The following is a 12,424-nucleotide window of genomic DNA, read 5'->3' on the forward strand; positions in this document are numbered from 1 at the left end:
TGTTAATATCTGGAATGAGAGAAAGGATCTGAATTTCTTTAAATTATATATACCTAAAAATTAAATATATATGCATTTTTCCTTTTATAACAAAGCATTCTAGGAGAGGAAAACGTAATACTACACACAGGGATAATATGAGCCAAATCCTTTACAAATTGTTAAAACTCAGCAACCTAATGATTCTGCTTTTCATATTACATTATTATAGGAATTTAATGTTAGATAGGGGAATTAAAAGTAATAGTAGATGCAATTAAATCTATAATTCACAAACAAGTCATGTACAAGAAGATAAAGAATATGCCTAGATCTTCACATTTTGTTCAGCAAAGAAAATGTAGAGTGTACTGCTTTCTTTCAGTATAAGTAGTATTGTAAAGGGGTTAACAAAGGCCTGTGTTGTTTATCTCTGGAGGTTTTCTGTCAAATAATAAACCACACAGTATGAGAGTGACTCAGGATCAAGAAGATCAAGAAGTGTGAGAAAGAGTGCTATAGGAAGTGGAAAGGCAGGGGCTAGAGTCTCGATTTTCTGGAAATATGGGTTGGTGATCCCAAGGGAGTAGATATATCACTTTGGCAGTCTTGGAAGTTTATTTATATATCCTCTAACTTAAAAAACAAACAAACAAACAAACAAACAAACAAACAAACAAACCAAAAAACCTCTCTTTTCACTAAAAGGCAGTAAATAAATGATTTTCCTTGAGTTTTCCCCCTAATTTTAAACCTACATTTAGGTTCTGTATTAGTTATCTGTTGCTACCTAACAAATTACCTTGGCTCAAAACAATAACAAATATTTATAATCCGATCGTTTCCATGGGTCAGGAATTTGCTAGTAGCATAGGTGGGTGGTTCTGTTTCAAGGATTCTTATGAGGCTGTAGTCAACAGGTTGGCTGGAGACACAATCATCTGAAAGTTTGACTGAGGCTGGAGGATCTGTTTCTAAGTTGGCTCACTCACATGGTTGTGGGCTGGAGACCTTAGATGATTACCATGTGTACCTCTCCATAGAGCTGCTTGAGTGTCCACACCATATGACATCTGGTTTCCCCAAGAGTTAATGAACCAGGAAAATGAACAAGGAAGAAGCTATAATATCCTTTTAACCTAGTCTCAAAAGTCATAGTCACTTCTGCCATATCCTCTTTGTTACTGAAACTCCAGCCCACACACTCCTGGGGAGGAGAATCAGGCTCTATCTTTAGAAGGGAAGAGTGTTAAAGACATTTTTTAACATATTTTAAAGCCACCACAAGTTCTTAACTGGAACAACCAGAACAATTTCAGTAAGTGGCTGGCTTCATCATCCCCACTTATTTACCTCATCAAACAGTAGAACCCTTAGGAAAATACACTTCTACTTAAAGCCTGCCCATGAATTTACATCTTTAATCATACTATTGAATCAAGTACTTTCCTCCCTCTAGAATCAGCTGACTTCTTTGTGTAAGAAGCCACGAGGACAGAGAAGGAAATTCAAGTACTTCAAAAACACAACATTTTTTACTATACACACCTAATGGGATATAAACAAAAAAAACTACAAAAAATTTCATTAGTAGTTTCACCGTTAATAATATCATTAATATTAATAATTTTGCTAGTAGTACTGTAAGTATATTGTGCAACAAAGAAATAACTTAATTTATTAAGAAAATGTTTAGCATAAGAAGAAGAGATACAAATGTAAAGTCAAAGTAAGTATGAATCTATAATATTAACTCTGAAATAGAAGTATTGATATAAACTCATGTTTTTCTTTCTAAAAGTATGTATTTCACTGAAAATGCCTAAGAGCAATGACATCCAATAGTAATGAGCACACCTAACACCCAGATTGTGGTCTCTAAATGAATTTTCCATCAAAACATCCATTTACAGAAAATATGAGGAAAAACAAGTTATATAATACCACAAAGATAAAATTAGCCAAATCCATAACTTAGGAAATTCTGTTGTAGATTAAAAAATACTTGAGACACAACAAACATATGTAATATATGGACCTTGATGGATTCTGATTCAAACAAAAACTTTCTATAAAAACACATTTTTTAGATAACCTGGAAAATTTGAATATGGACTGGGTATTAAATGGTATTAAGAAATTTAATTTTTATTATGTGAAATGATTTTGCAGGTGTAGAAAAGACTGGCCTTACTCATTAGAGACACAGGCTCAAGTATTTATGAGTAAAATGGTACGATGTCTGGGATTTCTAAAAAATACTCCCAACAGCAAAACACAGTCCATGTTCCAGCCTGTAGAGGTGGTTTGACTCTTTATAGTGCGATAGAATATATCGTCAAACTTCATAAGAGAGCCCACATAGCTCATACAGACACACATAGAATGAATAACCACCATGTCTGAGGAATATTTTTTCAACATATGTGAATCCCAACAACACTGTCAACCAATCTCATACATTCATATACCACAGGAAACTTCATGAAATAAAAAGCACTGTTAAAATCATAACAGCTTACATCACTTGTTATGCCATTTCCTTCACCTACTAAAAGTAAGCCTAATAAAGGAGGAATAAAGGTTTGTCTGACATGGCCTGTTCTTAGTGATGCCTACTGATTTGCAAAGATCACTACATTCTTACCTAAACGTCCCCCACCATCTATAAAATAATTTGTTCCATATTTTCTAACTTTGAGTTGATAATCTGTAATGCTACCTTTTCCATGTTTTAAAAAATATATTTGTTTTTATCAGTTTTATTGGGATAATTCATATGCTACATAATTCATTTAAAGAATATAATTCAAAATGTTTTAGTATGTTAAGAGGGTTGTACAATCATAACCACAATCTGATTTTGGAACATTTTTGATTACCCTTAAAAGAACCCTCTATCATCTGTCACTCCCCATTCCACACCAGTTATCTCCCATTGCTAATCTTTTTTCTTTCTCTATAGATATGGACTTTTATGGATATTTCGAATAAATGGAATCGTGTTTTTTTATTGGCTTTTTCACTTTTTAAAAATATATTATCTTTTAGTATCTTTCCAGTATACAGTCAATGCCTATAAGATCATATATTCAAGTTTCTACATCTTTGGAATGTTTAAAAAGCTCACACTCTCTAGGTGCTGGGTCCAACATCAGGTTCCCAGCCTTCCCTATCTGACATCTTCAGTCCTGTGACATCTAAGGCAGGGCCTGTAATGTAGTATCTGAACTGGAAAAATGTCTAGGAAGCTCAGAGAATATGTGATTTCTGAGATAAACCATGTGTGCTAGAATTCATAATCATAATTAATATTATCATTATTGCAGTTATTATTAACCAACTCTATGGAATTACAGTATTTTGATATTTTAACCATTGGTACACTTCTGTGCTGATGTACACTGACTGATCATTAAACCTGAAAGGTTCTCATGTCTTATACTAACTCTGAAAGTAACACTAGACTCCATAAAGCTTTATGCCTCCTATCAGGACCGGACATCATTGAGTAACACTTTATAAGAAGAAATATTCTCCTAAAGCCTACAAAAGCATCATACAAAGAGTCTTAAGTGCAAATTTAAAAAATACTATGTATAACCAAACCATGTTCTATAGTTACTAAAAATAACATGTGAAATGTCATCTGCCACATTAGGCAGAACAAATCCATCACAAAGTAAATTTTTATTATAAATTCTGAGTATTGATTAGCAGAATGAACCAAAACTAAATTCTTGCTGTTCTACTGTTTGGTCCTAGAGAGTTTTAAGATTTTCAGAATGCAGTATTTTACTCTGCAAAAAAAGCATCACAGTACCTTATAATGTCTATTCATCACAGCATCATGTAGGGGAGTGATCTGGTACATTCCTTTGATATTTACATCTGCTCCACCTTTTACTAGTTCACTTGCTGTCTCATAAAATCCTCCTACACTAGCTTCATGAAGTGCTGTCCAACCTATTATACAAAAAGGAAATAGTATTTGTTTATATTTGGCATCTTAATAATGTTTGTGCTCACCCTTAAAATAAAAACTCTAAGTTGTTCCTTAAAAAATATTTTTTATTATATGAAACAAGATAAACTCACCATGAAAACAATCTGTATTATTTGGTAAATTCAATAAACCTGAGAAACAAATCAAATTCCTACCCCCAACTCTGTTGAAAAAAAATATGAAAAGTAGTAAAATATTTAAAATTCTTCTGCCCTCCTCACATAAAAAGGCTGTAATGGATTATTATTAGCTAATAAAGAATGCTGGTTGAAGGCTACTTTTCTATAGAGAAGAGGGGAAAAAATCTTTATTTCTAGCTCAAGGTAAAGTAAGCCAAGTGGCAGGATAACACAGAAGTCAGTTCCAAAGTATATATTTCTTTTCTTCTTATTTGCAAAAAGCTATTTATAATAGTTCAACTAACAAACCACAAACTGCTCCAAGAAAACCAGTCATCCAGATAAATATTATTTTTCTCTGTTAGCCAGAGGCAACTGTATACATTACAGATATTTATTAAATTCCAATAAATCATATGATTGATGTAAGAAAACCTAAAAGTTGCATGTTAAAAGTGTATTTCACTAACTCTTTCCAGAACCTTCTCCATAAACAGTTTTCTCAATCTCGACACTAACATTTTGGGCTGGATAATTCTTTGTTGTTCTGAGAATTCCACCATATGCCAGTAGCATCCCTTCTTTCCCAGTTGTAACAACTAAAAATGTTTCCAGAAACTGCCAAATGTCCCCTCAGAGACAAAAACACCCCAGTTAAAAATCACAGCCATAAAATGCTATAGAAGTTTCTCTTATAGTATTAAATAGAAAGCCTAGAGAAAGAAATAAGAGCACCGAAAATGGTAAAGATATAGCTAATAGGAGTTTTTTTCCTATAAATTTCCTTAGAATGCATATAGCTATTTAAAGCACAAATTTTAACATTATGTTTGGGGGTCTATGTGTGTAAGTGTAATATATATGAGAGCTATTGTATAAAAAGGATAAGGGAAATATATTCGATGTTCATACATTTTATATGAAGTATTACAGTATTAACTCTAAGATGACTGTGAAACATTAAAGATGTATATTGCAATCTCTACACTATACACTAAAAAATAATGCAGACAAAAAGAGAAACAAAAAAAACAAATAAAACTCATGAGAAATAATTAATAAAATGATAGTCCTAAATCTAACCACTTACATGAAATGAAAATTGATTAAAAGGCAGAGATTGTCAGAATGGATAAAATAACAAAACTGTATGCTGTCTACAAGAAATACATTTTAAATATAAAGATATAGATAGGTTGAAAATATAAAAGCTAAAAAATGGTATAGCAAATAGATAAGAAATAGAAGAAGGCTAGGGTATCTATATTAATATATAATCTATAAAACATAATATATAAAGTACATTAATAGATATTAATATATAAATTCTATTTTATATATTAATGTAATCATCCTAGATAAAGAGATTTCAAATGATTAAAAGGTTAATTTATCAGAATACATGACAATTATAACTGTGTATGAACCTAATAACAGAGCTTCAAAATATAAGAAGCAAAAATTGACAGAATTAAAGGGAGAAGTAGACCACTCCATAATCACAGTTGTGAAGATTTCAATACCCCTCTCAGGAAATGATAGATCAACTGGAAAAAATAATCAGTAAAGACAGAGATGTTCTAAACATTATCAATCACCTTCGTCTAATTGACATTTATAGAACCTTATATACAACTGAAAAAAAAAATCAAGTTTATAAGGGATAGTTGCCAAGAAAGACCATATATTAGACATTAAACCAATTCTCAATAAGTGTAAAATAATCAAATTCATAGAAAATGTATCCTTTAACCTCAATAGAATTAAATTAGAAGTCAATAATAGAAAGATATCTAAATAACCCTTAAATATTTAAAATTAAACAACTTCTAATATAATCCTGGGGTCAAAGAAGTAATCAGACAAGAAATGAAAAGTATTTCAAACTAAATGATAATGAAAATATAACGTATCAAAATCTGTGGGATGCAGGTAAGTGCAGTAGAGGGGAATTTAAAGTTTTAAATATTTATGGCAAAAAGAAGGTACAAAAATCTGTGACTTCATTTTCAACCTTACGAAGCCAGAAAAACAAAGAAAATCAAAAGTAAGTAGAAATCACAAAAAGAGTAGAAATAAAATAAAAAACAGATCAAAAAGAAAAAATTTTAAAGCCAAAAGTTGGTTCTTTGAAAAAAATTAATAAAATTGATAATCCTCTAGGTTAGGAAGGATGGAATTAAAAAAGGAAAAGGAAGGAAGGAAGAAAGAAAAAAAGCAGTGTGAGGAATGAAAGATAAAACATCTCTAAAGAGCTTCAGATATTAAAAGGATAACAAGGGAATATTATAAATAACTGTGCCAAAAAATTCTATAACTTAGATGAAAACGATGAATTCCTTGAAAAGTATAATTTACCAAAACTGACACAAGGTAAAAGAGAAAATCTGAATAGCCCACACCTACTAAAAATTTTTAATTTATTATCAAAATCTTCCCACAAAGAAAACCACAGGCCCAGATAGTTTCACTCCTAAGTTCTGTTAAACATTTAAGAAAGAAAAAACCCTAATCTTAAACTCTTTCAGAAAATAGAAGAGGAGAGAATACTTCTTAACTCATTTTATGAGGTCTGCATAACCCTGGTACCAAAACCAATATATCACAAGAAATTTATAGACTAACGATACTTATCGACATCAATACAAAAAATCCTTAACATAGTATTAGCAAGTTGAATCCAGCAATATATAAAAAGAATAATATATCATGATCAAGCATCCATTCCTCATAAAAACTCTCAGCAAATTGGGAATAGATTTCTCACACGGAGCAAAAGCCTTACAAAAGCCTACAGCTAACATCATGCTTCATGGTGAAATAGTAAAGAGGCAAAATTAACCTATGGTGAAAAACATCTGTACAACAGTGGCTTCCAGAGACTGGGGGTGAGGAATAACTGGGAAGAGGCATGAGGGAACTTTCTAGGATGAATTTACCATTCTATGTCTTGAAAGAGGTTTGAGTTACACAGGTGAATGTATGTGCAAAATTCATCAAATGGCACATTTAAGATTTGGCAATTCACTATATGAAAACTTTACCTCAAAAAAAAAAAAAAAAAGAAAACTACTGAACTCATAATATTTTTGATGAGGTGTTTAATTACTAAAATGTATTAATGCCTATAACTTTCTTTGAAATGCATTAACATAAAGATGAATTGACGGATGAACAGAGATATTTAAAGATGGATAGGTGTATGAAATAATAAGAAATAGATATTGGTTTCTGACATAGAGCTCCTAAGTCCCTTGGAATTTTTCCTGGGTGACAGAAATGTCTTTTGTTCAGATGAGAAAACTTTTGGCAGGCTCATAGATGGGGGCTGGTCATCAGAAAGACCAAGCCATGATTATAAACTTGGAACTTTCAGTTTCACCCTCCCCATTCTCTGCAAAGGAAGGAGGGGCTAGAAAAATGGATTTCATAATTGATCATGCCTACATGATGAAGCCTCCATAAAAATCCCCAAAGTATGGTATTTGGAGAGCTTTTCCAGGTTGGTGAACACATATGCATGCTGGAAAGGTAGCATATCCCAATTCCATGAGCACAGAAGTCGAACAGAAGTTGTGGGTAGCCTGGGGACCAACTACTTGCAACTGGCATCTAAAGTGGGAGTGGGGGTAGTCTTGTGGGAATGAGCCCTTAACCTGTGGGGTCTGTGCTAATGCGGGTTTAGTGTCAGAATTGAACTGAAGGACGCCCAGCTGGTGTCAGAGAATTGCTTGATGTTTTGAAAACCTACACATCTGGTGTCAGAAGTGTTATGAGTGTGAGTAGAAGAGAAACCCAAGTGTTTTTCCTTTATAATAACTAGCTGATAAAAACAAATGTATAGAATCTAGGTATTAGGTATACAGATGTTTATTGTACAATTCTTTCAACTTTCCTATGTTTGAAATTTTTCATACTTTCTGAAAATTTTTCAAATAAACAGCTACATGTGCACTTTAAAAACACAACCATTTAAGAACTACCAGTTTTTAAAAAAATAATATAAAAACTATCTCCCCCTAAAGTACTGTTTCTGAGAAAAAAAGAAAAAAATATGACCTCACTGGTGTTTAGGTTTTGGGACCTGTAGACCAATGGAAATTTGCTTACCAATGTGTATACTGGTTAGCTTGATTATTTTGCCACGGGTCTAGGTTTGGTTGGATAAAAAAATGAAGTATTAGAAATCCAAAAGTTATTAACTTTGGAATGCATATGATGATTTTCCTCCTAGAAAACTTCCTTTCCTTATTTAGGTTTCCTTGAAATACATTAAAAATTAGTTTCCTAAAGGGAACAAAATGGCTGTTATAGGAATGAGAAAACAACTATAATGAGAGATTAGCTTGTTTTTCTGAGCCCAGAATTATTAAAAGATAAGGTAAATGTAAAGCAATGTCTGGTTTCCAAGGAAAAGCCAGTCTTATATTTTAAATTTACTGCAGAAAAGTCCCAAAGAAGGCAAGGTATATGTGAGTAATCCAGAGTAAATGATGGGGCCTGGAGAGAGGGGGAGTTAAAAATGAATGCTACTTTAAGTGAAATCTAAACAAGGATGACTCAGTAATGAACAGTATTAATCTCAGGGTTGAAAGACTTTCCAGCATCGATAAAGCCAGAAGGACCTTAATTCTACAGTGAAAAAGAGCCACTGTAGACAATAGAAAGGACTACATGTTACAGAAAGAAATCAAATGTAAGAAAGAATTTCCCTCTCCCTAAGGGTTAGTCCTTCTGTGATGTAAAACCACTGCTACAAAAGAAAGAGTATTATTTTACAACAGATTTTTATTATCTCCAAGATCTGTAGGTTGGAAGATCATTAAGCAACATTTTTTTTTCTTTTTAAAAATTTAACCATTTTGGAGGAAATATCTTTAAAGCTTTAGAGGATTATAAATTTCCTATAAAGAGAATATAATTTAACACGTTTAATAAAGATTCAAGATTATATTAGTTTTGTTCTAATGCAGCAAATGTTAAAACCCATAGAGCTATGAAGCACACTCTCTTCTACATTATATAGTCCTCAACAATTTTGCTTCTTATTTTTTTATGTTTTTAGCTGTCCTTTACCTTGCTGTTGGCTTAAACTTCTTACTATTATCAATATCTTGGCCTATGCCATCCTTTCTTTCCAGTTCTAATATGTCATAGGCATAGCAATCAAATAGAATTCTGTGTAGAATAATGCTCAAGGCATTTGTATAAGAGGGTTTTTAGGAAAGAAGCTTTATGAGATCTGTTTTGGGTATTCAGAGTTTTTTTGTTTTTTCCAGACTACTACCCGGTTGTCACCATTGCTTTTGATAGGTAAAAGATATCAAAAAATGTAAATTGAGCATTTGTAAAATACAAATCTTATCTATGAAATGTTATTATAACATTTTGTAATTTCTCAAAAGGCACTTAGCCTTTTTTGGATTATATCACAAAATAAATATATTAAAAGGTTTTTAGTAGATATTATCTTTTTGTTTTCATAGCATCTGGCATATAAGACGCATGCTGGAAAAGCTCACTACATTGGACTGATACGTTACATGGAGCTCATACACCTCTTGCCAGTAGTTCTTGAGCTTTAATGAGAATAAAAATCACTGGGAGAATTTTTAGGTTTTAAACTATAGATTTTCATTGTGAGTGAGTTTTGGGGCTGAAGAAAAGGTTGTACTTTAAACGAACATTGCAGGAGACTCTGATGAAGATGGTTTGTAGACAACTCTTTGGTAACACTGCCCTCTGCAATCTGTGGGATATAGTAGCCTTAAGTGTAAAGATCAGAGCTAAGATCGTAAGTAGGAAGTAGAAAACAAGAGTTCAAAAAGCCTGGAAAATATGGTAAAGATAAAAAGTTCATGAAAGTCACAGAAATATCTGGGTCAGTGACGAGGTGTTCATTAACTGGGTGAAGACAAGCAGGGAACAGCCAACAAGGATGTTAATGATGGCATAGGGGAAAAAAAGGGCTAGGGAAAAAGACACATGTTAAGAGATGCCTGGGAAATCCATAAAGTCAAGTTTGCTACATATAGAGCTATTCCTGAACTTAAGCAGACAGAGACTAACAGAAAGAACCACCTAAACCCCAATTATAGTATAAACCCAGGCCTTGCTAAAGTTAAGTATGAGGGGTACACTTGTAATCACCTGCTTGTTTGTGGATTGTGCTGTTGATCTCTGTACACATAAGACTTTTTAGCACTGTTTCATAAAGTGAGAAAGTCTAGAAACAATGGTAAAAGTATTGACACATAAAATCCCTATCCAGGTTGGCCCAATGCTGCTCCATGCCTTAAATGCCTTTAAGGAGTCACTCTTCCCCAGAACAAGTCAGGTTCTCCCCACAAAGAGACTGTACTAGAGATCCAGCTTTGCAGAGAGACTGTACTAGAGATCCAGCTTTGCAGAGAGACTGTTCTTTCTGAGCTCTCTGCTCAACCCTCTCTACTTCCTCTCTTCTCTCCATTTCCCTGGCCATCGCTACTGCTGTACATCTACCATTTTTGTCATCAGTTTCTCCTGAACTCAGTGTACCATCAGCCTCTTTCAGCTTTTGACCTCGTTTCCCTTACAGAGTTGAGGCTCAGAGTAATAATGCCCATTCAAAGGCAGCAAGCAGACTCAGGAACCCCATCCTTCCGTGTAATGTCACTGCACACAGCCCACCTGGTGGGTCACAGGCAGGCATAATGATTGAAGTGAAATATAATACTCTTCTCCTGCTCCCTCCACCCCTGACCACCTAGGAGATGATAGTGAAGAACTACTTGTGTAGGAAAATTACCTGGAAGCTTTTTGTTTGAGACTTACCTTAGGCCTATTTTGCCATAATTTCATAGGAGTGATTCATCTGAAACTACAAACCACTTCCACAATAACTATGGGTGGTAACCCAAACTTACCAGCGTAACTTGGTTGATTAACATTTCCACCTTTTTTAATACAATGATGAACAAGATCAGCATTATTGGACAGAGCAGCCTTATATAGTAAGTTCTCTCCAAAAATATTTCTCCGGTTAATACTAGAAAGAGATATTTTATTCATCTTCATTTTATCTGAAATAAGGGAAGGAATGAAAGAAAACAAACAAACAAAAATAATGCTTATTTGAAAATCAGGAGGAATATAGATAACAGGGTGAATCCAGTCAACATTCTGGAATAGAGGTATATTATACTATGAAAGAGCATTTCATTCATTTACCCAACTATAATATCTATGTACAATGTGAGACAAATGTTAAATAGTTTGAAAATATTTGTACAAGTTATAAATCATCTAATCAGTTTATATTCATTGAAACCCCATGACAGGTGCATACATGAGAAGATTAACAGATTTTCTTAAAAGTTCTGGTGAAAAAGACTATTTAAATCTAGAATTAGATGCTATTAAACCCAATTAAATGTTATATAATACCAAAATGTCTCATAAAACCATTAGAGAAAATCTAAGAGGTATATAAGACACAAAAATTAACCCCCATGAGACCAGAAAAGAGAATGCTAAATTTTCTCTTTGCTAAAAATAACTGTCATAAATTAAAGAACTATGATCTTGATTTGTACAATAGTTTTGATTTCCTAAGCCAGGAAATACATAATTAAAATAGTTTCCCAGGTTATGTAAACCAAGTGTCATTTCTCCACTGTGACTTCTAAAATACTGAAACTGCTCATTTAGATACCCCAAATCCTGTCAATTTTTGTGGTTAATATTCATTTGGTTTCCCTGAATTTCACAACAGCTTTGATGATAACTTTTCCCATTTTGATCTAGCTAGTATGCCCCATTCTAAAATCTCACGAAGGTAACTGAGTTTACCTACTGTAGCAAATTTCTTAGTAGACCACAATTTGCCTTCTGATTCCTTCCGCTTAATTAATTCCACTGTAAAACAAACCAACTGCTGAATATTTGAACCTACCTTCCTGCATACCAGCATTTCGCTCCCAACAGATAAACTGTATACTTACCAAAATCAATAGTCTTTAACTCTCAGACCTGTCATCGTTAGTTGTACTTGCTATTATAATTATGTGATTTATTTAAAATAACAAATTAAGAAGAATACAAAAATTTTGAATGAAAACTAAGTTGTGGAAGACATTCACTTCCAATCATGACTAAATAATGGCCATGACTTGCCCTCCCATTGCAAGCAACTTTCTTTTGATTGGTATGGAAGGCTAAATAATGCTCCTCCAAAGATGTTCACATCTTAATCCCTAGAACCTGAGAATGTTACATTACATAGCAAAAGGGATTTTGCAGATGTGGTTAAGTTAAGGATCTTGGGAAGAGAAGAGGGAAG

The 12,424-nt window shown here is 33.1% G+C and overlaps 1 protein-coding gene across 15 annotated transcripts in view; it reads right to left on the bottom strand.

Moving 5' to 3' along the window:
* ANKRD31 (ankyrin repeat domain 31) overlaps window positions 1-12,424 on the bottom strand; it is a 141,328-nt gene that overhangs the window by 52,037 nt on the left and 76,867 nt on the right. For all 15 annotated transcript variants that reach the window (XM_039857303.1, XM_039857295.1, XM_039857302.1 and 12 more), the window contains 2 exons: window positions 11,010-11,165; window positions 3,803-3,945 (listed from right to left, as the gene is read on the bottom strand). In XM_039857303.1, the coding sequence (XP_039713237.1) occupies window positions 3,803-3,945; window positions 11,010-11,165 (299 nt within the window). The remainder of the gene's footprint in view (window positions 1-3,802; window positions 3,946-11,009; window positions 11,166-12,424) is intronic.

Source organism: Pteropus medius, unplaced genomic scaffold (genome assembly GCF_902729225.1).
Source record: "Pteropus medius unplaced genomic scaffold, Ma_sr-lr_union100, whole genome shotgun sequence".
Lineage (NCBI taxonomy): Eukaryota > Metazoa > Chordata > Mammalia > Chiroptera > Pteropodidae > Pteropus > Pteropus medius.